The 25,457-nt window shown below is 42.3% G+C and overlaps 2 protein-coding genes across 8 annotated transcripts in view; one reads left to right on the top strand and one right to left on the bottom strand.

Annotated features, from left to right (window-relative positions):
- LOC106814557 (RAB6-interacting golgin-like) overlaps positions 1 to 22,155 on the top strand; it is a 27,048-nt gene extending 4,893 nt beyond the window's left edge. For 2 of the 7 annotated variants that reach the window (XM_014818888.1, XM_014818882.1), the window contains exons 2-6: positions 11,739 to 11,845; positions 14,774 to 15,102; positions 16,074 to 16,175; positions 17,502 to 17,642; positions 19,788 to 22,155. In XM_014818888.1, the coding sequence (XP_014674374.1) occupies positions 11,765 to 11,845; positions 14,774 to 15,102; positions 16,074 to 16,175; positions 17,502 to 17,642; positions 19,788 to 20,688 (1,554 nt within the window). In that variant the 5' untranslated portion in view covers positions 11,739 to 11,764 and the 3' untranslated portion in view covers positions 20,689 to 22,155. Of the gene's footprint in view, positions 1 to 11,263; positions 11,400 to 11,738; positions 11,846 to 14,773; positions 15,103 to 16,073; positions 16,176 to 17,501; positions 17,643 to 19,787 lie in introns of those variants that run through there. The other 5 variants (XM_014818887.1, XM_014818886.1, XM_014818884.1 and 2 more) reach the window with 5 other exon arrangements.
- A 4-nt stretch (positions 22,156 to 22,159) lies between these two features.
- LOC106814558 (thioredoxin domain-containing protein 15-like) lies at positions 22,160 to 23,788 on the bottom strand (the record flags this gene model as incomplete). The annotated part of the gene is given in 3 exon segments (XM_014818889.1): positions 22,160 to 22,540; positions 22,868 to 23,046; positions 23,191 to 23,788. Coding segments are annotated over 3 exon segments (947 nt in total), but the record flags the coding sequence as incomplete, so codon positions are not given.
- Positions 23,789 to 25,457: the final 1,669 nt, after the last annotated feature.

Below are 25,457 nucleotides of genomic sequence, written 5' to 3'. Positions count from 1 at the left end.
GGTGTTCCAAAGCATGTCAGATATGACGACTTCTCCTCCAATGGAATATGGTAGAACGCTTGTTTGGCATCCACCACGGTGAAGTATTTTGCGTTGGGCATGTTTGACACTGCCTCCTCAATAGTACGCAGAGGATATCGAGGTCTCTTGATTGCTTTATTAAGATCACCTGGATCTAAGCAAATGCGCAGTTCATCAGAGTTCTTTTTTGTAGTCACCACTAAAGCAGATACCCAATCTGTAGGTTCCGTAACTGGTGCTATAATACCCTTAGCAACCATGTTGTCAAGCTCCTCTTTCACCTTATCTTTCACGGCAACTGGCACTTTTCTTACCGCCCGGATTATCGGTGTGACTTCTGGATCTACCGTTATTTTGTACCGTGTTGGCAGTTTCCCTAGAGTGTTATCAAACAGGTCCTTGTACTCTTCCAATATGCCTGCTGGTAATGTATGTTCATCACTTGTAACTAATGTCTGTTGCTCTGACACGACTTCATATACATCTGCACTCAATGTGATTAATCCCAGACGAAGGCTGTCCTTGAGTCCAAGCAGTGTCCTTGCATTGTGGTCTACCACATGAAACTCAAGCGAATGACTCTGTTTGTCGTATACACACGACAGGTTTACAACTCCCATCGATGTGACAGTGTGACCTCCAAATCCTATCAGCTTCACTTTCTTAGCTGTATTTAGCAGCTGTTGTACATGTAGCTGTCGCAGTGTATTGTAACTCATGATGTTACACTTAGCTCCTGTGTCGACTTTCAAAGTTGTCTTGGTTCCGTTAAGTTCCAACTCAGTGTGAATGTCGTCTTTGGAGTTATCGTTCCAACCTTTTACTGACGCTATCGTAAACGTCGACAACTCCTCTTCCACAGAATCTACTGTTACAATACCTAACTCATGTACTGACTTGCTGTGAGTGTGACTGCGTTCTTCCTGTGGTGTTCTGCACACCTGAGCAAAATGGTTCCACTTTTTACACTTAACACATTGTTTCTTGTAGGCTGGACATGCCTCACGAGCTTTGTCATGCTTACGACCACAACAACCACATGGCTTGTATCCTTTTTGTGTTTGTTGTTGCTTGGGCCATGCGTTAGCTTGTGGTCTTCTTTTCCACTGTGCTGTACGCTGTTCTCTGACAACATCAACATTAAGTTTATTTTGCATAAACTTAGCATCTTGTTCTGATAGTTCGTGTATCTGACACGTATGTATGGCCTTATCCACGTGTGAGTTCGACTTTCTCTCAACAGCTTATTTTCCGAACACGTCAGCTGTGATTCCTATTACAATTCTGTCTCTAATCAGCTGATCACACAGTTGCCCATACTCACAGGTGCTTGCCTTTATTGCGCAAATCTCGCCTGCAAAAGTTTTTGTATAGTTTCACCTTGTTGTGTGTTTACTCGGGAGTTAAAATTAAACCTCTCAATATCACATTACTCCTCGGGTTACAAATTGTCTGAATTTACGTTTCAGGCACTCGGGATTTTCCCTTGATTCCGCCGGTATTACCCTTCGTGGATTCACTGGGTCTGTACGTTCCGGTTCATAGACAAATGAACGTTCTCTCTCGATTGCCTCCGGTCCCGCAAGGTTCAATAGCATATATGCTCTCACTTTATCGGATTTTCCACTAAACGCACATGCGACATAAATGTCATACTCGCGTTCAAATACTCGCCAACTTTCCGCGGCATTTGTTCCGAAACTCAGGGGTTCTGGCTTTCGTAGTCCCCTTTCCGCCATGGTGGATTTTCTCCGATTACACGTGAGCTCACCGGCTCTATGATCAATCGTCAATTTACAACGTTAGCATCTCACGCTTCATGATCAAAGGTCACTCTCCGTGTCCGTCCTTCCTTCCGATCCGACTTCTGACACCATGTAAGTTTTGTTACTTCTTATTTATAGTCTATAACAGTACTTTGTTATGACAGGACTGGAACACGTTTTATTAACTTTACACACCAGCGAGCCGAGAGAGCCAGCGACCCCTATCGGAATGCATACACAATTCTGGTCACATAACCACGTATACACAAAGCACGCAGGCCAATCTACAGCGCTTCAATGTATAAATTGGCAAGTGCGTCTCACACTATGTGTACAATAATATTGACATAGTGGCTCCATGTCTACTTCTATGCGCGTAAATCTGTGCGTCATTACTGTAGTGGCCCTAGGGTTAGCGACTACGGTAGGACCGGCGTTATATAGTTAACGCGTGTCCTAGTTGTTTGCATCCAGTGTTCGCTCCTGCCGGTGTATTAGGCAGGACGGTGATGTCACGTAGCGGATAACAGGTAGCACCAGCTGAACAGAACACAGTGAGATTCGGTTAACTGTACGGTTATAGCTTTATTGATTCCTACTAGTCAAATAATTCCCCTGCATTCGTATTGCTATCACCACTAGATTAATATTGAAGAAGTAATGCGTCGCCGGTTTCGTCTTCCCCCTGTCACGTTCGTCCTCGCTTCGCGTAGACCTAGGCAACCTCCACGGGTGTCTCCCTCGTAGTCGCTCCTGGCTCTTCCTAACTGATATCCCGTTCTTCTCCACCTGTAGAGAAAGATCCCGGCTGAGCCCTCATTTTCCCTGTAGTCTTCTTTCCTTCCTGAAAACCCGTGCTTCTCGTCCCTCCGTTATCTCTCTCCTCGATACCTAAAATGCTTTCTCCCTCTTTCTCTTCCTCTTCTTCTTCTTCTTCTTCTTCTTCTTCTTCTTCTTTATCTTCTTCCTCTTCTTCTTCTTCTTCTTCTTCTTCTTCTTCTTCTTCCCACCTAGACCTGAAAAATAACGCTTCTCTTCTCCTTCTTTCTCTTCTTTCTACCTAAACCTAACCTGAAAAATAATGCTCTCTTCCTCTTTCTCTTCTTCTTCTTCTCCTTCTTCTTCCTCTTCCTTTTCTTCTTTCTACCTGTACCTGAAAAATAACGCTCCTGCTCTGCGATTCGGCGCGCCTTATATACCTAGCTGGCACGCAGATTTCGTTCGCTGGTGCAATCGCTTTCACCCTATGACGCAACCCGTGGCTGGTACGATGATTGCATCATGCTATGCAACTCGTTTCTAAGTAAATATTCCTCTCTTCGACAACTTAGACTATTCATTCTATTCAAATCTCATATATTATGTTGACCACTAGTACATAACCGCGTTGATTATTATATTCTATTTATCGCGTTATCGCTTTTCACGTAAACACTCCTTGTTTTCCCCGACCATAGCAGTAGCAGTGATAGCATGATCCAAGTAAGCTGCGCCCATGGACGTGGCTCGCAGCTAGGGCCTGCATACCTCCCAAAGTTATACTCGGTCGGGTTTTTAACACATTCTAACTCTAAAGCTGTTGCATTAAAAATTCTTAAAATGTTTACATACGTTATACAAGACGGTCGTCATTTTGAATACGAAGTTTTATTTCCTATCGTAGTTTATTTCAAAAGTTATATCAGCCGAAAGTTGCTACCTTGACTCGATTGCAACACTGGCTGGTCAAATATAGACAATATGGCGCGGGCGATCTAGCAGGCATGGTAGCAACTTTCGGCTGATATAACTTTGGAAATAAACTACGATAGGAAATAAAACTTCGTATTCAAAATGACAACCGTCTTGCCTGTTTATGTAAACATTTTAAGAATTTTTAACGTAACAGTTTTAGAGTTAGAATGTGTTAAAAACCCGACCAAGTATAACTTTGGGAGGTATACAGGCCCTAGCTGCGAGTATGGACGTGCGTGTTGACATATTTATGTCCGATCTATATTTCATCCTCTCTTTAGTCAATATATATAGTTATTCCATCTATACTGTGAGTTCAATCTATCCATCCTGATCCAGATGAGACGGGATACTAGAGAAGCGTTGCCGAAAGGAGGTGTTGATCCGAAGCTCTGAGCGCAGATCTTGCACGCAGTTCCACGGCAAGGCGACCGCGGGAACGTTCTACGACAGTATGCAGCGCTGGCAGCAGCGTGAGAAACTAGCGGTCGCCCAGTCGCCAGTGGCGATTAGAAAATCGACCGGGCGACTGCTTGCTCGTGTCAGCTGGTCCGGCGGGGCGACTAGATAATCGCCGCACAGGAAATAAAAAATTTACCAAACTGAGGCCATAATAAAAATGTTGTTTGTTTGCCCTCACCCAACCCACCCGCCAAAAAGGAGCTGACACAAACATTTTTATTGACCTTTCCGATTTTTTTTTTAAAGTTTCTGTATGTGGCAGGCCTGCGGCAACTGTACGCGGGCTATAGTACTAGAGCCATGCACAGCCTGGCTGCGCACACGCACTGGTACGTGCCTGCTGGCTGGGCGGCACTGATTGAAGTAGGGGGGAGGGGCGAGTGCATTATTGATTGTTTCACTTTCAGCTGCGTGCCAGGGTCATGTTCATTATTACATATGTAGGGGGTGGCCGGGCACCGCTGGTATGAGAGCGCGACAGCAAAAATTTCCTGGAATTGGAAATCGCTATATCATAATTTAGATATTAAATAACTTAATTATGGATCTAACTCTGACAGATTAACTTTATTTTCCTTTCCAAAGACTAATATGTGCTAAGAAGATATTTATTATTTCTTAATTCAAGTTCCTTTTATTTTTAATGCTTTTATTTCCAGATTACGTGTATGTGTGCGTGCGTGATCTGGAAATAAAATCATGCACAATTTAGCTCTGATGAACACAAGTTGTTAAAAGTATTTTATATGTATATTGTATCACTGTACAATATGTACATTATATCAGGAGTCTATCAAAATAGATAGGAATCTATTGATAGACTCCTGATTATATAAATCTGTACGCAAACATAAAAGGTATTTCCACACAAGCACACCTGAGCACGTAGACATCATTGCTGAATTTGTAAAAATACCCCCCTCAAAAAAAAGCCGACCACACTTTTCAGCCTGGGTCGGGTGAGGGCAAACAAAAAATTGTGGCCTGATTATTTTGTTATTCGCTACTAACCTTCTACATTATTCTAATAAAATCAATGGTAAATTTAATCAAATATCGACTAAAAATAGTCAAATTCCGAAGCCTAAAGTCCATGCGAAGTACACGAACCCGCCATGTTTGTTGTGTTTGATTTTCTAGTTCATGCTGTTAAACCTCTGCTAATTCGATAATACTGGGCATCCCGACCAATCAGCGATCGCGTGTAATAAAATATGATAAATTATAGGAATAATGGGCGGTCTTCAGAGACTCAACACAGCTATTTAGTAAATTTTCGTACGATTTCGCGTACGCCAGCGAGGCCGTTTTAGGTGCGATTCATCAAGCTAAAATTTACGTAAACCTTTGCGTAACTTTACACGAGCTGACGAGGTGCCGTAAACCACTCGAAATTTCCGCAGGTGTTTCCAGCATACCGCAGCATGCATTATTTTATTGAGAAAACATTATAAAATTACTACTCAACTAAAAATAAATAAATAATTACTATACTACACAGACAGGCGGCGCCTTTGACGCTTTTTTTGTCATAGCTTGGCATTGTTTTCGTTATAAGCGAGTTCGTAGTTAGCCGTGTACGTGCACACGCCGTGCGCACTTGTACGTTCACACGCACGCACTTGTACGTGCACACAAGCACGCACGTGTACGTACGTACGCACGCACGCACGCCCGTGTACGTACGCAAGCACGCACGTGTACGTGCACACGCCAGCACGTGTACGTGCACACGCACGCACGCACGCGTACGTGTCGCTGCTTTCATCGAGTGTGGAACACAATCATACAAACGAAAATGAGGACAACTATCACATCCCCCAGCACTCCTGTAGACAGCTAGAGCCATATGGTTTACATACAAGAGAGGCGTCAGTTTGGTTCCTATGGTATGTGTGGCACAGTGTGATTGGTTTATGCTAGGCACGCCCCTCAACAGCCAGCAGCTACGATGGCGTAGTGGATTTACACCGGAATTCATCAACATTTGCGTACGCAGGTGCTACGCTGTGTTGATGAATCGCACCTACGAGCTTTGCGTACGTACTTCGTAGAAACTCTGTGTACGCAATACACTTTGCGCAACGTTGATGAATCCGGCCCCAGGGGTCCGGGGAAGCTCTCAGAGTTTAGCTAATCAAAGCCCTCAAATTGCTGACAAAAAAATTGTGCAGGGAACCAAGGAGCAACATATACCAAGGAGATGAAACCCCGGAGGGGGGACTCACCCCACATTATGGTAGGTATCTGGTATGTGCCAAGTTAAAAATGGGGGGGGGGGGCTCTGGAACTAACTCAGACCTGAAAATGGTGGTCTCTGGAACTAATGTTTGTTGAATGTGGTATGCTCTGGAACCGGCTATGTTCGAAAATGGGGGTCTCCGGAACTAGCTAGGATTTCGTTGAAATTCAATGCTATGAAACTGGACACGTTTAAAAAAGGGGGTCTCCGGAACTGTGGGGGGAACAGTGATTTGCTTTAAAATCTATGCTGTAGCACTTGAACCAATAATTGTTGTATTATGTAGAGAAGAGAAAAACATGACCCGGAGAGAGATGAACGCACGCACACGCACACACACACCCAGACACACACACACATGCGCGCGCGCGTGCGCATACACACACTAACTAAAACTAGACAGAGGGCACTCACGGAGAGAGCATACCTCCGCCAGCGACATACGCCATACGTTGGCCAGTACATGATGTCTCTTGCACGACGCTTGGTGGCTTCTGCCCCTAAATGACCACTGTGTACTAAGTTAGCGTATTCACGTTGCAGTGCTTTTGGTACCACTATTTTCTGACCTTTCAGTATCACACCCTCGTTTTCAATCAGTTCATCACGAAATGGATAGAATGGTCTGAGCTCAGGTTCACTTTTCGACCAACCCATGACGATGGCTCTGTGAACTTTTTTGAGTTTGACATCGTTGGAAGTAGCTTTCTTTAGCTCCTCCAGCTTCTTACTACTGATCGGCAACACTGACAGTATTTCATAGTCCTGTGTGCTCTCTAGATCTGTGTCACTGTCCTTGATTGGCAAGTATGCCCTCGACAATGTATCTGCTAGATGGAGATCACTACCTTTCTTGTACACCATGTTAAAGCTGTAGCTTTGCAGCCTCAACAGCAAGCGTTGCAATTTTGCTGGAGTTGCAGATAATGGTTTCTTCACTATTGATACTAATGGCTGATGGTCTATTTCAATCGTCACCTTCTTGCCAAACACGTAATCACGAAATCTTGTGCACGCAAAGACCACCGCGAGTAGTTCTTTTTTCTATTTGCGCGTATCTTGTTTCAGCCTGTGTTAGGGCACGCGATGCGTACGCGACTGGTTTTCTATCTTGTAGGCATGCTGCTCCAAGACCACTCTGTGATGCGTCACATGTGAGTGTTACGCCTCTCTTGACGTCCAAATACGCCAAATTTGTCACTTGTGCAATACTCTGCTTTATCTCATTAAACGCCTGCTGCTGGGATATATCCAATTTCCATTCATTGTCTTTTCTCAGCAGTTCATTCAGCGGCGCGGCTTTTTCACTGAGGTTAGGCACAAACTTGGCGAGATATTTCACCATTCCAAGAAAACGAAGCAGGTCAGTCGCATCTTGTGGTGTCGGCATTTCACTGATTGCTCGGACCTTTTCTGGGTCCGGTTTCAGTCCGTCCTTGGACAGTACATGTCCAATGTATGGTACTTCTTGCAGCTTGTACTGACACTTGCGCACACTCAACTTTAAGTTGATTTCTCGGAGACGCTTTAACACTATCTTGAGGTTGTCATCATGCTCCAATTCCGTAGCTCCATACACCAGAATGTCATCCACTATCACCAAACATGGGTATCCAGCTAGCAAATGTTCCATTGCACACTGGTAGACTTCTGATGCTGAACTGATTCCCATCGGCATGCGACAGTATCTGTAACGACCTATACCTCATATAAAAATATAAACATAATACTAAACAACCTAAAACTACCTCCTAATTATATAAAAATATAAACATAATACTAAACAACCTAAAACTACCTCGGGTACATATCTGTAGTACCTGTTGCGGCACTGAACCGGCTTGAATTAAAATAGTGATAGAGGAAGTTAAGGATTGCCAGAGCCTCACCCCACAATCAATAGGCTCAACTGAGGTGTGCTTAATAATGTCTCTTGCTACCAATTTAGTCCTTATCAGCTGGTTTGTTGCTGCAATGGCAACATTAAAACCCTGTTACCACCTCTACTGCTTCACTTCCCCAGCTACTGACGAATTGCCATGGGCACCAATCACATAACTACTTAGACTATCATGTGTCCCCTGACAGTACCAAGTGAAAATTGTTTGAGTATAATTTACTGGTATTCAATTGTAGAGATAAACATTGATCTTAATAAATGCTCTACTCATGAAAAGTACTGAGCATACATAATGATAATGGGGTTGGGTATTATTTTGAATGCTTTTAAATGAAACTGACCCTAGAATGCAATGTGGTAATATTATACTTAAATTGAATACAAATTAGACTAGATGATTGGCAGCCCGGATCCGCGTGAAGCGCGAAAAACGCCGCGTAGCGGCACACTAACTCAAATTCGCTGCACTTTTTCGAACAGCTTACCCAGGTCCCTTTGGGTAGAGACCAAAGCCGTATAATTGCTCAATTGAGCAGTTGTGGCGATTCCGCAAGCCTTTTCACTACGCACGTAGCTAGACATGCATTTCCTAGAAATGGTCGTAATTGTTCGTTTGCTGCTCGGCGCGTTTCGTTTTCCTCTAGAAAAGCGAGTTTCCATTTTTTCCGTTTCACGCCGGGAAATTATTCTCGTACATATGGCGTCCGATAGATGGCGCAACGAGGCCATGTACATAGCATTTCCAAGTCTTTTTTCTACACAAAGCTAGACTGGTACCCGGTGGACAGTTCGATCCACACGCTACCGTAACTCACTTTAGTGTAGCCAACGATAGTTGGCGGAGTGAAGGGAGGTACCAGTCTAGCCCTGCAATCGTCACTGCCGCTTCAACTTCCTGTATCCATCTTGAAGAGACCAATGTGATGTTCTCATGTTTCCGATTATGTTCCTTTCAAAGTAATATATGTGGGTGCAGATGTCATGTTAGCCATTGTAGTCACGTGAGCAAAAAGTCAAAAGCAACAGCACATTTGAAGTTTGGAGGATTTTTACAATATGATTACTATTAGACTATACATTACATTGTATAAGTATTATAGCTCATAATAAGCAGGAGATATCAAATAATTATGTTACAATCTATTCTTAGCATTTTCAGTTGACAACTTATTTCTATATTCACTATCTCTCCCCTGAGACCTACTATTTGCGTACGACTTTGCCCGCTCGGCCGATATATAATTTTACTGAGATGTGGTTCGAACCCTCTTTCTTTGTATTATACTGTTCTAACGGCATTGTTTTTAATTCAATTTTTTTTATCAAGCATGAATTTTTAGTGGGGGGGGGGCACATGGGGGGCACAGAAAATTTGTGGGGGGGCACGTGCCTTCCCAGCCCCCCCCCCCCGTAGCTACGCCCCTGCTACTACTAGCTCCAAGAAACGGTCTTTGTTAGGGTTAGAATACCCCTATACTAGACAACCCCTGCTTATATAGCAAGCAATTTACTCTAGCTAGTTCCTGATACTAACAATGACAATGGAAGTGGGAGATTGTAGTGGTAGGGGTGCATTAGTCTGAGCCGACGCAGACCCCAGTAATGGGGGTGATGATAAACCCGCACCATCACATTAGCAAAGCGGAGTTATAATGTCTGCATTTGCGGACTAGGGGTGCATATGATATAAGGCAAGGTCACATAGATGATAGAGATGCCAGATAATGTATTAATTGTTTATATATAGAAAAAGAAGCTGTCAGGAAATCATTAGATACTATATATAATGCTAATGAAGTAAGCTGTATTCAAATGCTGCACTTTCGCCTGCTGTCATCAAAAATCGAAAATCAAAATACTAACTCGTTCGTACACTCAGGATATTACTGCCACAATGCTAGCAATATTTTTAAAGTGGGCGGAGCTCCGGGGAAATGCAGCAAATGGCGATTCTTAAACAGCGTATGATTTCAAAGAGGTAACTAGCCTTACTAGGCGCACAATCCGCGTACTATTTCGTATCATTATTTTATCAAATTTTCCATTAAGTAATTGTCCGATTTTTCTTATGTTTGGAACTTATAGTGAAAACGCCTAATGGAACCACGGAGAAATCAAAAGCTTCACTCTCGCCCCCCCCCCCATCTGTACGACCCCCCATGTAAGTTGCGGGTTCCTCTCACATCCCAAATGTCTGCCCTTTGTGTCCTACGCTAAAATTGCGGACTGTTCGCTGGCAGCTATGGATCCGTGCGCCGGCCTATGCATTCGGCGCACGGATCCATAGCTGCCAGCGCTGCATACAGTCGTAGGACGTTCCCCCGGTCGCGTGCGCCTTGCCGCGGAACTGCGCGCAAGATGTGAGCTCAGCGCTTAGGATCAACACCTCCTTTCGGCAACACGTCTCTTGTATCCCGTCTCTCTGGATTTCTAAATTTATAGAAGCATATACTTATTATAGATTTATTGCAGCAACTTCAGACTCAATGCAGCATATCTAGGATTGTGTTACATTTGTAAACTGCTTTAGATTTTGGCTAATATGGTTTTGCTTTTTGGAATGTTTAGCTGGTTATTAAATGTTTGAAACTAATCAGACAGAGACAATTAAGAACATATGGTTGCAACTACATTCACCCCCAGCAGTATGACGGGTGAATAATAACATAACATGAATCGGAGCTTCACTATAGTATGCAAGGTTTCTTATACCTAAGAGGCACAGTGGCGTACCGCCGTTGTCAAATTTAACATCGCCGTTGTGAAAATGCTCCTGTAACAACCCAAAAATAAATAGATCACCAAGTGCTTCTGGGGAGACCACCCTAGAACCCCCCAGCGAGAGGGGGAGTTCCCCCTCTCCCTCTCTCCCCCGCGTCCGCCTGCAGCGTATGCATGCGTGCCTACGGCACGCCTTTGAATCTATCATGCACGTTAATTTTCACTCAGAAGAAGCCCTGGTATGCTGAATGTATACACTGCTCATGTGCCATATATGCTTTCAAATATGCTAAGCATGTGTTTAGCTCTGATGTCAGCATGTACGTACGTACCTTCTTTTGCGTGCGGTAAATGTACCACTGACTGGGAGGGTCTTTGTTCTATAAATAGCTCCACCAGATGGGCTTATATCCTTAGGAATCTGAGGAGTGGAGGCATCGGAGCAGCAGTACCCAATCTAGAGCAGCCATATTTACTGATGCGTTATTGAGTCTGCAACACGACATTTGTAATATGTATCCGTCAAACATGAGGCCTGTGTGTTTTGTTTACGGTACGTGTTTATAGTGAGACGTGTTAACTTGGTTTGCCTTCTTGTTATGAAATGTATATTTTTTCTCAGGGTATTAGCCAAATGCATCATTTTCCGTCTCGGATGCTTGTGTTCCAGTAGCTGTATGTGGATAGTAAACATTTTTTACTACCATATGGTAAAAATATGAACATATGTAGTGAGTAGTAACTTAGTAATCATATCATCATATCTGTGTGTTAGTAGCCGTGTATTTTACCTAGCGTTATGTAAAAGCAGTTCTAATTGAAAGTGGTTGACCCTACCCAGTTTGCAACAAGCTACACAATTCACTAATGAAACTTGTTTCTTTGAATTCAGCAGCACCTGGGGCACAGGTCTCTCCAATGCAGTTACAAGTTGGAATGCCACCAGGAGCACAGGTGAATTCTGCAATGGTTGGACATCATCAGCAGGGTGGAAAGCAGGTGGGTGGACAAACTGCTGATCATAAATTATTGGAGAACAAATACACATATAGTTGAACTCATACCTAATGTTTGCGGTGTATGTATAAATTCGGATTAATTATCAGGTGCAACCAGGGGCGGCGCCAGGGTATTTTGTTAGGGGGGGCGAAACCAGGTGCGTGTACAGGAGCACGCGAAGGGGGGGTCTGGGGGGCTCCCCCAGGTTTTTTTTTTAATTAGACCCCCTCAGATGCGTTTTCTGCGCGAGTAGGGGGGGTCCGGACCTCCTGGACCCCCCTGTACACGCCCTGATTACCGTGTGCGCTTGCACTGACGGGTGGATCCAGGGTAGATTCATGAGATTCATCAAGCTGCATACGCAAAATATTTTGCGTAAATCTTGTGTACCAGATCGACGTTGCTTAGTTGTCGAATTCAACAACACAGCTATTTAGTAAATTTTCGTACGATTTCGCGGTACGCCCAGCGAGGCGTTTTAGTGGCGATTCATCAAGCTAAAATTTACAGTAAACCTTTTTGTAACTTACTACCGAGCTGACGAGGTGCCGTAAACCACTCGAAATTTCCGGCAGGTGTTCCAGCATACCGCAGCATGCATTATTTTATTGAGAAAACATTATAAAATCAGCTACTCAACTAAAATAATAAATAATTACTATACTACACAGACAGGGCGGCGCCTTTGACGCTTTTTTTGTCACAGCTTGGCATTGTTTTCGTTATAAGCGAGTTCGTAGTTAGCCGTGTACGTGCACACGCGCGTGCGCGACTTGACGTTCACACGCACGCACTTGTACGTGCACACAAGCACGCACGTGTACGTACGTACGCACGCACGCACGCGCCGTGTACGTAACGCAAGCAACGCACGTGTAGTGCACACGCCAGCAACGTGTACGTGCACACGCACGCACGCACGCGTACGTGTCGCTGCTTTCATCGAGTGTGGAATCACAATCATACAAACGAAAATGAGGACAACTATCACATCCCCCAAGCACTCCTGTTGACGCTAGAGGGCCATATGGTTTACATACAAGAGAGGCGTCAGTTTGGTTCCTATGGTATGTGTGGCACAGTGTGATTGGTTTATGCTAGCACGCCCCTCAACAGCCAGCAGCTACGATGGCGTAGTGGATTTACACCGGAATTCATCAACATTTGCGGCACGGCAGGTGGCTACGCTGTGTTGATGAATCGGACCTACGAGCTTTGCGTACGTACTTCGTAGAAACTCTGTGTACGCAATACACTTTGCGGAACGTTTGATGAATCCGGCCCCAGGGGTCCGGAAAGCTCTCAGAGTTTAGCTAATCAAAGCCCTCAAATTGCTGACAAAAAATTGTGCAGGGAACCAAGGACCAACATATACCAAGAGATTGAAACCCGGGGGGGGGACTCACCCCACATTATGGTAGGTATCTGGTATGCTGGGCTAAGTTAAAAATGGGGGGGGGGCTATGCGAAGCTAAACTCAGACCTGGAAACTGGTGTCTCTAGAAAACTATGTTTGTTGAATGTGGTATGCTCTGGAACCGGCTAGTTCGAAAATGGGGGTCCTCCGAACTAGTTGCATTTCGATTGAAATTAATGCTATAAAACTGGACCGTTTAAAAGGGGTCTCCGGAACTGTTGGGGGGAACAAGTGATTTGCTTAAAATCTATGCTGTAGAACTTGAACCAATAATTGTTGTATTATGTAGAGAAAGAAAAACAGACCCGGAAGAGAAGATGAACGCACGCACTACGCACACACACACCCAGACACACACCAGCACATGCGCGCGGCGTGCGGGCATACCTATACTAATAAAACTAAGACAGAGGGCACTCAACGGAGTAGAGGCATACCTCCGCGTCGCGACATACGCCATAGGACTCTCGACACACCGAATAACGCCACGATATACGCCAGCCGATATGTGATGGCTGCGTTCGCCGCTCAGTCACAGCAGCCTGCTGTGGGCGGTCGCTCGCTGACGCGTAATATGATGCGTACACACACACACACACACACACACACACACACCGTAAGCACACACACACAACACACACACACAGGCACACACACACACACACACACAACACACACACACACATAACACACACACACGACACACACAACACACACACAACACACACCACCGCTAACGTGACACGCAACGCACAGACCCGATCACATAACTCCCCTCCACTTCGTTGGCGGAGGTAAGAAATAAGATAGCATGTAAGAGTATTATTAGAGGTAGTCTGAACGTTGTTAATATAAATTTATAAGTTGTTAACACCTCAAGTGTGTGCCTACCTTTCCGCCGGGAAACAGCAGACATCGACCAAAATGATGTGCCCCAACTGGACTACCCAGGAAAAATAACGACTTGACATGCGATATCAATTAAGCACAGGTTTTAATATGATTGAATTTGCGACACCTTAATTTTTCGATTTTCGATGAAAAGTGGTCCAGCTTGTAGGCTACATACACTTATTTTTGGGCGATCCCCTATTATTGCAAGAATTTTTTCTCTTACCTTTTCTTGAAAATGATGGGGGGGTGACCCCCACCCACCCCATCATTTGCAAAGACATTTGCAAGATTTCTTTTTCTTTTTCTTCTTCTTCTTCTTTTCCTTTTTCTTTTTCTTTTTCCTTTTTCTTTTTTCTTTTCTTTTTCTTCTTCTTCTTTCCTTTTTCTTGCAAATGATAGGGGGGCGACCGCCCCCCCCCCTGCCCCCCCTGTGGCGCCGCCCCTGGGTGCAACAATGTAAAACTAAATCTACGTGAGCAGTCACATCTTTAGAATTGTCCACTGTCTATAATGCAAACTTTCGCATTTCGTTTTAGTGATCCCTATACATAGGTTTGACTGCATGCATGTAAAGCAACAGACTAGTTATATTCCCTAATGGATACACCTTTTGATAGCAGGTGCGTTTCACCCAACAGCAAGGCACAAGAAGAAAGCCAATGGGTAAGGAGAAAGCATTTAAACAGCAAAAGTCCAATGGTGCCTCTGCAAACATTGAAATCGATCCCAATCAGTCACTTTCTAAATCAGCTGAGAAACATTGTACAGTTAAACCAGATGACAGTAGAAAGCCCAAGCAAGTTGAGTGTGGGAAAGAACGGGTTGAATCGACAAGCAAGAGTAGTTCAACGATCTCGGAAAATAAAGGTCAAACGGCAGAACTCGTGCAAGAAAATGCCAGAATCCCAGATGGTATTGAAGAGCTGGATGAAGAGGAAGGAATCAAGTAATATTCGTATACGTTAATATAGTTTATATACTTTAAACTACTTTAATGTTTGCAATGTTATGATGTATTTACAGCAGGTTTTCAATATGGCTGTATGATGTATCGATATGACTAGTTCACGATACGATTCGCATCACGACATTTATGCCACGATACAATACAATATGCACAATGATATTTGGGCACACTACGACAGTTATTGATATGTATCGCGATATGGTACATAATACAAACACCATCATTATGTTTTCGTGACTTTTGGGGAAATGTTCCATTTCACGGAAATAGAATCAGAATTTACAAGTCATATAGTGATTGGACATTAAACATGACATTTTCAAATCGGCATGCTCCTTCTCTCACATGAAAACATGCGAGTTGCACACAACCGAGATTTTGCCAACCATGACAAACGAATCAAGTCGGTGATTAACTGAGTTAAGTGCAGATTTATTTTTGGCATTTGTGGCATATCGATAGTCATGCGAAGCTTTATCATGAATTGTATCGTGGATGTTGTATCATGGTTAGTCATCGCGTCACCAGTGTTCAGTGAAGTGTTTAGTGTTCAGTCGAGAGTATGTAGCAGCTGATAATACATAGATTTGGTTTTCCATGTTAAAAGTTCTTGTCAAAAGCATTTAGCTATTCTCACACAAACTTATCTGGCTCCAATGTGTTGAAATCTAATGGCGAATGTTTCTGATGTTGATGCTTTTTGCTGTGATGTATTTATGTAACAAAACATCAATGCAGACACTCTTAAGCTACATTTTGCAATCGGATACCACAGCAGTGAGGTACCACATACAGCAGTAGTGCAATGTATCTAAAAATAGGCTAACACTTCACGCAGTGTCTGTAAATGGGAATATTCAAGTACATTTAAAAAAATATACAGCAAACAAACTTGTGCCAATTATGCTGTGAACGCGTGATGTAATTTTCTCCCAATGTTATTGTTATAGTCGGGAGATATCGAACCTGGAGAAATTTCAGCAGCAGCAAAAATTGATTGAAGCTCAGAATGCGAAGCGACGGCAGATGTTAACTCAAGCCATATCAGAAAGGTACGTGACCGTTTTAACACATAGGCAGTAATTTTATTCGTGAGTTATATTATGAGCGTTACTTGTTCAACGTTCAACATAAATATCTAGTTTTCAGATCACACTCTGACCTTACATCAATGTTCTTTTTATTGTTTCCTTATATCATAAATATTTATTGCTAACCTACAAGTCAATGCTCCTCGTGAACCGTTTGGTTCTTGTAATCATAAGAAGTAGAATTAATTAATGTGGATATATATTCACGAAATTTGCAAATTTCCCAACCTGCTGAAGTTTGGCTGGGTGACTGCATGGTTGAGGTCAAAACTTGCTAGTTCCGCAGTTATTTCGGGAAGGTCTTTGCCAACACTGACACTGACTTGTTATTCTTGTATTTTTTGATTGACTTGATTTGTTTTTCATTTGCTTTTTTAGTATTATTTATTTATTATTACAATAGATTGAATGCTGTTGTATGCTGCTTACGATTTTGTACATGTGGCAGTGCTCAGCATTGACTTGGTTGTGTCTGAACTTCATAGTTGTTTCAATGTAATATGGTGATTAAATACTTAACAACATAAACCTCAGTATTAATACGTTCGTGCTGACAGTTATACTGATTATCCATATTCACAATAACAACATTTGCATAATCAAAAGTAACCACTACTAGTGATATAAAGGTATACAAACAGGTGCAACTATGAAGGGTACGTAGATGTCGTGGCAGATGTAGGCGTATTGAGGTGTCTCTATTTCAAAAAGGCAGCTAATGCAACAGCTTGTGTCATGGGCAACGAGCGGGAATAAGCAGAAGCTTAGCACACTCACACTCATTTGGACACCACTTAGTTACCGACGGCACTTAGTTGGATGCCAGATGGGAGGAGAAGGGGAAGGAAGACCCAAGGAGACCTGGAGAAGAACCATCGAGAGGGAGATGCGGATGTATGACCTGTCTTGGAACACGCTTATAGTTATAGTGTTGTAAGCTCTTGCCTCTGAACACTCAAGTAAACACGTCTGTTTCTGTTCATCACACAGGCTCAAAGACCCCGTATGTTTTATTCTCACCATGACGTGTTGCATATACAATAGTGTCATAGATCACGTGTTCGTAAACGAATACAGAAAGTAAAGCATAACATACTAACTACACTACAACGCTGAGGCCAGTAGTAGCGGTCTGAGACGTTGGAGATCTCTTGCCACTGCCTTATGTGTCATCTAGGCACCTACGAGGGATAACTAACTAGCTAACTAACTAACTAACTAACTAACTAGCTAACTAACTAACTAACTAGCTAACTAACTAACACGCTCGCACTGTTTCTATGGCAGGAAAAAGCGAACTCATGCAGAGCAGCAGAAGCTGCTTGAGATTCAGAAGGACCTTGGTCATCTGGACACTCTTCTCACCGTTGATGTGTCTTTGCTGCGAGACAAGATAGAAGACGCGAGTCGCGAGTATTCCGACGCGCAGTAAGTACAACAGTATTCAGGGCGCAAAATTAGCACCGGCCCTCCGGCATATGCGGGCAAATTATTTGGAGGGCCGGTAACATTGGCAAAACACCGGCCCTCCGAGCCGGCGGTTTCAGCTGTGTTAGCGAGTACCTACATTCTTATTTATGGCCTACATTATTTATAGCAAATGGCCTACATTATTGTTTTACCTGAAGGATATCACGCCATAACTTATCAACATTTTTCAAATTTGAAATCGAGAATGCGAGCATGAAACATGACATTGATTTTACAAACAAATTTGTGAGGGCTGGTAAAAATTACTGTTACCAGCCCTTTGGGCCGGTGCAAAAAAATCTGAATTTTGTGCCCTGGTATTTATCGAGACAACTGAACAGGTGATTATAATGGAACTTCAAGTAAAGAAAATGTTATCAGCTTCCCTTTCCTTGAGATTTTTATGTATTGGTCTATCTTCCGGAGCTGGAAAATATTAGCTGCTCATTGTTTTAATTATGAGAAGCCATGAAAAATGTGTATTAAAGAAATAAACCATGCCATATATATATAAATCTATATCTTAAAAATGTAAATGTACATGGGTAATGCGATTTCTCATGTGACTAGGTAACTATTCAAGATATAGGAACTCGGTGTTTATTGAATTAAATGTGATAAATTAAATGTGATTAAGGCGTGGATGAATTGAATTTTTGATAATTAAGCATTGGACACGCCTTTATTTTTATTCACACTGATCACGACTTCGTTTGCACAGACACAGACTGTGTGCACTACTGTTTTCCCTCATGTTGCACGCCTAAAGATAGCTTGAGTTCACCAGTAACCAGTGTTAACTGCAATTGCTGTGTAATATGGAGTGTGCCATGTAAATGTCAATTCCACTAACTGTACAAAGGCAAGCTAGTGACAGTAAAAATTAATTTAAAGGGGGAAAATGTAATAGGGGTTGGAAGGAGTTCAGATATTTTTACACCTAGACTTGTGTCCGATATATATATATATCAGGAGTTAGTAAAGACAAAGGAGTTTGACACGTATTTCGTACTGATTTCACTACATTTTGTCGTACGAATTTGATGTGAATAAAAATACAAATTTATACAAACATGAGCTTCTTTTGTTCACTGGTCCTTATTCTATCTTCCGGTAGTATTACAAACCGCATAGCTTCCTTCGTTTTGACATAAATCGTACTTTTGCACGACATGGTTTTCACGTTATTTACCGTCGTGTGGCGAGGCCAAGCGATAAATTCGCATACACAGCAACTGGAAGGAGGCGTGGCAGGGCTTTTAGGCTATAGTCTAGCTAAGTGCAGAAAATGCGCTTAGAAATTAAGTTACGTTGCACCCATGCTGGGTTTAAAAATTTAAACTATTTTACATTGAAACTATAGTTGAATGCCTTGTTTTTATGGTTGAATCCCAGTTTTTTTTAAATAAACGCTGCGCTGGTAAAATATCTGAACTACTACTACTGGAGGAATGATGTGTATGAATCTTAGCGAGTAAATTGCCGCTCCACCTGATTGTAGTTTTTCGAACTTGTTTTGCATAGCAACCGTTACTATGCAATTGCAGGCAAACGCATGTGTTTACACCTACCTTACTTATCATGACCATCTGTATGTGATAAAGGCGAGAGTTAACATCGTCATCACTCGGCTTTGTTAGCCGAACAAAAACTTCTTCGGGAGATAACGTACGGGAGACGCAATCCCTGTCGCGCCTCCTTCCAGTTGCTGTGTATGCGAATTTACTGCTTGGCCTCGCCACACGATGGTAAATAACGTGAAAACCATGTCGTGCAAAAGTACGATTTATGTCAAAACGAAGGAAGCTACGCGGTTTGTAATACTACCGGGAGATAGAATAAGGACCAGTGAACAAAAGAAGCGCATGTTTGTATACATTTGTATTTTTATTCACATCGAACTCGTACGACAAAATGTAGTGAAATCAGTACCAAATACGTGTCAAACTCCTTTGTCTTTATTAACTCCTGATATATATATATATATATATGTATATATGCATCACTCTTGGTATATAAAAATATGATATGAATAGCTATTCTGTGGCAGTGTCAGCCATCATTTTCAGTATCCTTAATTGTGTCGCATGTGCCTGTATTCAGGAAGCGATACGACAAAGCTGAGAAAGAGTTCATCGAAGCAAAGCTCGAGTTACACAAGCGCTCGGAGCACAAGGAGCAACTTACTGAGCATCTCTATGCAATAATACAGGCAAATGAGCTACGCAAGGCAACCAAGCTGAGTGAGCTTATGGAAAAACTCAACATGGACATTGAGGTAGAGAGTGAGATTCAGAGTCTCATACCTCCCATTCCTACCAGCCCTCCGGCTATGTCACCAAGTGTAATGACAACGCGAAATGGAGTTCACACACCGGCTGATGCAAAAACTACTCGGCACGTTGCACCATTAATATCCTCGGCGACACCTAGTGTTCAGTGTCCACAGTTCTATAAGAAAACAATGGCCTGTTATCCAGTAGAAAGAAATGTAGCCGTCTGTGATTCAGCTGTAACAAGCGAACAGCTGGTGAAACCCAGCACCGCAGAGGAAAACCATGGCAGTGTGAACGAGGCTGCTGCATACATTGTCGATGACACTTCAAAGGCTGAAGATAAAGTGACAATTGCGGCCGATTGTAGTACAGAAAAGAGCGAGCCGTCAAAAGCAGAAGGTGACGATGGGCAGGTTGACACACATCTGAATAATAGTGCTTCCATGTTGCCTGCCAACCCACTCCTTAAGCCAGAACACGAAGTACAAGAGGCAACACTGACAAATGACGAGGAATCTCATCCAAAGGAACAGGTTTCTTCTGATGTGGCGCCACCTGGTGCCAGTCATGGTAATGAACTCGTTCTTAAAGTTAGCGCTTGTCCTGCTCCAATGGAATCACAGCCTTTGTTAAATTCATCTAATGGAAACAAAGCAGAATTGGGAGAGGATAAAATTCTTAAAAAAGGCAAGTCTAAACCCTACCTGGAAGCATTCCAGGGACTATAGGCTATCTGCCCATGGCATCTTCTCTACAGAAAAATAGGGAGAGGATACAGCCATTGAAATATGCAAACTACTCAACTTCTGGGAATCTATGAATCTGGATTTGATGCACGAATATTACCATTATGATGTGCTTATCACAAGTAGTTAGAATCAATAAGTGCCTTTAATCTCGTATTTTATCCACGATTATTAATGCTATCCATCTTCAGAAAGTAAAATGGTGTTTAGCCATTGTATATATTACTGTACTGTGTAGTCTGCTCTGTATATTTTGCAGGCTGTTGTAGAAATTTGCTGCAAGGAATTTATTTTGGCAGTGACGATTGTGAGGAAATATTGTGTTGAATGCCACGCTTCTTCTCAAAGAAATTAAAATTAAAATGAATTTCTACAAATTTAAATCACCTGTGAAATCATTTTAAAAAGGGGTTTATAATCCACCCTTACCACAAACATATCTCGATATATTATTCTAATTTTTATCCTAGGAAGATTACTTATTACAAGTATGTCGTCGTACATTGTGCTCCAAAGGATCATACCAGCATTCAAGGGCACTCGTGTTTAATGTGCACTTTAGTAAATTATGTGTAATGAAATTTCAAGTATAGGAAATGTTGAAAATCATTTATTTAGGCAGTATTTAATTTAGGCATGGTTGGCTTACTTTAAAATGTAAATTATGTCGTGTCGTTTCGAGCTGCCAGCTAAAACTGTGTGAAATATAGTACAGTAATACCCCTTGTTATGACAGCTTTGGCCACCCCGATGAGGTACACGTTGCTGAGCAATTTTAGATAATGTTTTGGCTGCCAGGTTAGATCCTGAAACAGCCAAAGCCAATCCATGATATTGGTAATAAAAGCTAGACGGACTAATAAGAGTGGAGCTCCCATTCTCAGAGCAACTGCAATTCTAAGTTCCCATACTTTACGAGTGCATGTTTTCCATTATTATGATACTGTGTTACATTGTTTTTACTTGCGTTCGTAATTGTCCTCGTAGTAAATCTTGTAACCCAAAGATTTTCTGTAGGTATCTCCAATTATAGCATGGAAGTCGACGGGAAAGCATGATTCGCATTACGTATTTATACATAATGGGGGGGGGGGTGTTACTTTATTTAACATATAAACTCTGGTTGTGATACGTTTAGGATGTTAAAAATGAACATTCTTGCGGCTCAGTGTATATTTTATAATCACAATGAACGTGGTACTCTGTGTAAATTGGAAGCAGTTATTATGGGCTACGTTTAATAAATTGTTATTTGAATCTTAGTGTTAGTGCAGTTACAACAATATAATTATATTGACTTTGATATTATGAATGTAAATGTTTTTTCATACCTTTTTATAATTTTATCGCACTGTTTTGAATATATAGAGTTGTTATGACGCATTGCAGGGTGATAGCAATTTAATATGCATTTCTATAGCAATAAAAATTTATTGTTGAAGAGATAAACATGCTTATTTGAACAAACGATTGTTATTTAATTAATTCCTTTCACTATCACAATTTACAAACCTGTTTCTACATTATAATAAGCTGTACAGAAACAAGTACATTTTAGTGAAATACGCACACCTCTGCCTACCAGTGAGCTTACGATTGATCTTCCCAATAGTGATATACCAACAGAATTCACACACGCAACCACACGTGTGCAATGTTGCAGGCTATGCTTGATGCCTGTGAACTAAGGTCCGTAGATGCCGATGTAGCTGCGTGATAACCCGCTCACCGGTAGTGGATTGAAATCCAAACCAAACCACACAAAATATTATAAAGCTCCAGGCCAGCCACAGCATGTAGTCAGTTCTTTGCTCAGGTTCACTTGGTAAAGGTCCTGAAAAACCACGTAAATGAGATAAAACTACAGATAAGCAGATTTTACATTGTTTTTCCAAACATATAACCTTAACATTTACTGACGTTTCATAAACCTATACTCTTTGATCGAATGATCTCAGATCACTGACTGTTCTATTCAAACTTGGGGCTGTATTTTTTACCATCATCTAATGTCTCTAATTCGAGCATTAAAATAAGATTTTCCTGTCTGAGTTATCACAAAAAGTAAATTTCTATGACCACTAGCTTGACAATAGTGGCATCACATAGCTTTCACGTTTAACAAATTAAAATCAGTATGAATAAACAATCCGTATATTACCCCAATAGTCTTCCTCAGTTACTACCACATAGGCATTGGCCTGTAATCCAGTTGCTTGGTACACAAAGAGTTTCAGAGTGTCAAGGTTGCGCTCTGATTGGTTAAACCTCAGAACCGGCCGTCCACTGTGAAATAGCACTATGTTTGGCACTGCGAAAGTTCCTAGGCGTGTGTTGATACTGGAAAAAAGAGAATTTTATGAACATTTGCAAAACTAGGAAAGTTGCAACAAAAAATACAAATACTACATTGACAACTCAGAAATGTTACCTAAAAGGTTTCCAAGGGTTTTATACGGTTTTGCAAGATAATTGAATGACTACCTGTTAAACTTCAGAGCATCAATGGCAACGATCTGCAATGTTGGAAAGGCTTTCGCTAGTGCATTGTAATGGGGAGCAACCTTCGCAGAGAAAGGGCACCAGGGAGTGTAGAAAAAAACCAGCAAGCAATTTCCGTATTTACTATCATTGCCGAACTTGAGTGAATCCAGAAGCTCTGAGCCGTTCACGATGCGAACACTTGGTTCATAACCGTCCGATATTTCTGCTGGAATACAGGTAATGCGAGTTTGGTTTGTTGTAGAGTTTCCAGCAGCTTCTGTTATGTTGACAGTTTCCTGACCTGACTGCTGCAAGGCAGGCAATGATTCTGTGTCAGCTGCACTCTCGGAACAGCTTTCATTATCATCTGCATCACACACATCACCACTGTTGCTCGATGTAAATCCTGGATCCTTAACCATAAAGGATTGGTAGTAGTACAACTTGTCACGGTATGTTGAAGTGAAACCTTCTTCAGGTGGTTCAATCTGGGCTTTCATAGGTTCATTAACAGGCAATTCCTCAACAGAGCTAGTTTCTGGTTGATGTATTGTTTGTTCATCTGTGTCAGATGAAGAGAGCTCGGCACTACTGAAGCCTAAATAAAGGAAAATGTCATAATTTCTTTATCTTAATCTTGACAAAGATTTTAAATACTCTATCCACTGTGGTTTGGCATTTAACTGTTTAAAGAGATGTAAGGGGTAGATAGAGGGACGTTTTACTTGGGCTCTGCAGCAGTAAACAATTAATGCACTTATTAATTTAAACGATAAAACAATCACATAATTAAATTATACGTAAAAGGTCCACCATCTGCCTTACCTATACTGAATGCCTTCTTGTATGATATCCAAACAGTTAGCAATGTAACTCCATTATACTTATAATAGATAATCTAAATCAGGTAAATTGTGTTCACTCTGGTTTCTACTACAACTAGTGCTCATAGAGTCTATGGGCCAAAGGATAGAGAACATGGGTCCCAATAAAACCAATGTGCCTAACCCTAACCCTAATTCTAACCCTAACCCTAACCATAACCATAACCTATTATATTGATATAATATTATATTTATATCAGGAGTAGATAATAGGGAGGAGTGTGACATCAATAAACAAAAGGGAAAATTCGTCATTTACTAGCGCCGTATAATACTCCTACGGATTTTATACGTAACTCATGCCAACTTGAGCTCAACCGGCACACAGTAAAAAAAAACAAATTTCTCGGGGCCTATTCATCGTGCGAAATCGTATTTCCTGCGGAGACACCGGCAATCGGAGATACAGCCCTAAAAGTATACGACACGATTCTTCCATTTCTTTGGCACTCATTCCACGTCATAGCGCGCCTATAATTCAACAAAGGAGCACCTACGCCGCTATTGCTAATCAGCAGGCATTGGTCGCCTGGAGATTAGGCATCACACTGCGCGAGATACCTTTTCGACCCGGCTACACAGTACACAGGCCACTCTGCCTACATAGCTGGCATATGCCTTCACGCACGCACGCCACCGCCGAGGATTAGCCCGCGCCTTGATGCACACTGCAAGTCGCCCCTAATACATCACTGTTCATATCACACCGGCCTACTCGTCGCGTGTTTGCGCCGATGTCCAATTCCCACCGAGCCACACGCCACATGCCCGCATTCCGAGAGAGCAAACCGCCGGAGCTGCGCGGCAGTGTTGCTGCCTTATTGTGCTGAATTATAGCGCGCCGCGAAACTGGCGTCGGATTGATGGCCAAAGAATTGGGAATCGTTGTCGTACGTTTATAGGCTGTATCTCCGGACTGCGGGTCTACGCAGGAACAATTTCGCACGATGATAGGCCGAATGTCCTGTGTCCGATCTTGAGTTCAAGTTGGCATGAGTCGCGTAGTAATCGTTAGGTATTTATAAGGCTAGGTAAATGACGGAATTTCCTTTGTTTATTGCATGTCAGCACTCCTCCCTATTCATCTACTCCGCTGATTTATATGATTGTAAATGACATTGGGTTTTATTGCCGGCACCCTTATGTTCTTTATCCCTTGAACGAGTCGTATGTCCCCAGGGTACTGACGAAACGTACCCTGGTAACTATCTAGCTATAGTGGTTAGAGGTTAGCGGTTACGGGTTAGGGAGTAGGGCACCCCGTAGGTGGCTACCCGTAGACTCGTTAGTGGAGTAGGCGAGGTATGGCTTCGGCATATTAGATTAGCTAATATTAGTACTGTAAGTAGTAGTAGTACTAGCACCAAGTCTCCCTTCTCGCTT

Source organism: Priapulus caudatus, unplaced genomic scaffold (assembly GCF_000485595.1).
Source record: "Priapulus caudatus unplaced genomic scaffold, Priapulus_caudatus-5.0.1 Scaffold944, whole genome shotgun sequence".
In the NCBI taxonomy this organism is placed as follows: Eukaryota; Metazoa; Priapulida; class Priapulimorpha; order Priapulimorphida; family Priapulidae; genus Priapulus; species Priapulus caudatus.
Note: the sequence above shows the minus strand (reverse complement) of the source record. Positions and strands in the feature narration are given on the sequence as shown.